The sequence below is a fragment of the Monopterus albus genome, unplaced genomic scaffold (genome assembly GCF_001952655.1).
Source record: "Monopterus albus unplaced genomic scaffold, M_albus_1.0 scaffold12.1, whole genome shotgun sequence".
In the NCBI taxonomy this organism is placed as follows: Eukaryota; Metazoa; Chordata; class Actinopteri; order Synbranchiformes; family Synbranchidae; genus Monopterus; species Monopterus albus.
Genome location: NW_018127892.1, coordinates 1,718,073 through 1,719,394, shown reverse-complemented (window position 1 = coordinate 1,719,394; position 1,322 = coordinate 1,718,073). Strand labels below are relative to the sequence as shown.

The 1,322-nt window shown below is 51.1% G+C and overlaps 1 protein-coding gene across 1 annotated transcript in view; it reads right to left on the bottom strand.

The window, feature by feature from the left end:
* Positions 1 to 6: 6 nt before the first annotated feature.
* mxd1 (MAX dimerization protein 1) overlaps positions 7 to 1,322 on the bottom strand; it is a 17,337-nt gene continuing 16,021 nt past the window's right edge. The window contains exon 6 of the mRNA XM_020590507.1: positions 7 to 278. Within this exon, the coding sequence (XP_020446163.1) occupies positions 82 to 278 (197 nt within the window). The 3' untranslated portion in view covers positions 7 to 81. The remainder of the gene's footprint in view (positions 279 to 1,322) is intronic.

Here is a 1,322-nt window from a genome sequence, read left to right as displayed (position 1 = left end):
ACAAGACCAGGGAGTGGTGAGACAATATTGGGATGGGATTGGAGGAGTGGAGGTGGGTGTTGGGTCAGTGACCAGTGCTGTTTATAGGCTGCAGCCCAGCTGCTTGGCCCTCTCCTGAGTGTCCTGCAGGCGCTGCAGGCTGGCGCTGGAGTAGCCCTCGTCGCTATAGCTGCTGCGCAGGCTGCTTCGCTCGTCCCCTGAGTCGCTCACACTGCTGGTGCTCCACTCCAGGTCACCCAGCAGGTAGTCAGTGCCCTCCACATCCACATCCAGGTCCTCTGTGGCCACACGAGAGATACAGCAACACAGTATTAGGATTATGGACACTGTGCATAATGTCGTTTTGTCTTTACAAGAGCTGAAAGTTCTAGTGTTAGTTTATTCTGGGTCATTATGACAAGAAACCATTTACAATTTTACACAATGGTACAGTAAATGCTTCTTGTCAGAGTTATCCTCACTTTTATAAAGTTGTTTTTCACATTTAACCTTTATTCTATAAAATGTCAGACAACACAGTGCCCATCACAGTTTCCTTAAGATAATGTCTAACAATCCTTCACAATGAAGAACCAGGTAATGTGCAGCCTGACTTAAAACATTAACCAAGTAGCAAAATATTCTCAGTTCAATGACTAAAAGTTTCAGCTTTAGTTGTATTGATTCCGTTTCATAAAGGTTCTGTAACTGGTTAAACACTATATACAGTATTATAGTATGTTTGTCTAATTGCATGGCGCCGGCGCCATGTCTTCCGATGAGGAAGCAGAGGCTGAGGGCTCGGAGGTGGACTCGTCCATCACCCAAGCTGAAGTCACTGAGGTAGTTAAGAAGCTCCTCGGTGGCAAGGCACCGGGGGTGGATGAGATCCGCCCTGAGTACCTCAAGTCTCTGGATGTTGTTGGGCTGTCTTGGTTGACACGCCTCTGCAACGTCGCATGGCGGTCGGGGACAGTGCCTCTGGACTGGCAGACCGGGGTGGTGGTCCCTCTTTTTAAGAAGGGGGACCGGAGGGTGTGTTCCAACTATAGGGGGATCACACTCCTCAGCCTCCCCGGGAAAGTCTATGCCAGGGTACTGGAGAGGAGAATTCGACCGATAGTCGAACCTCGAATTCAGGAGGAACAATGCGGTTTTCGTCCTGGCCGTGGAACACTGGACCAGCTCTATACCCTCTTCAAGGTGGCGGAGAGTTCATGGGAGTTTGCCCAACCAGTCCACATGTGCTGCGTGGATCTGGAGAAGGCATTCGACCGTGTCCCTCGCAGCGCCCTGTGGGGGGTGCTCCGGGAGTACGGGGTCCGGGGCCCTTTGCTAAGGGC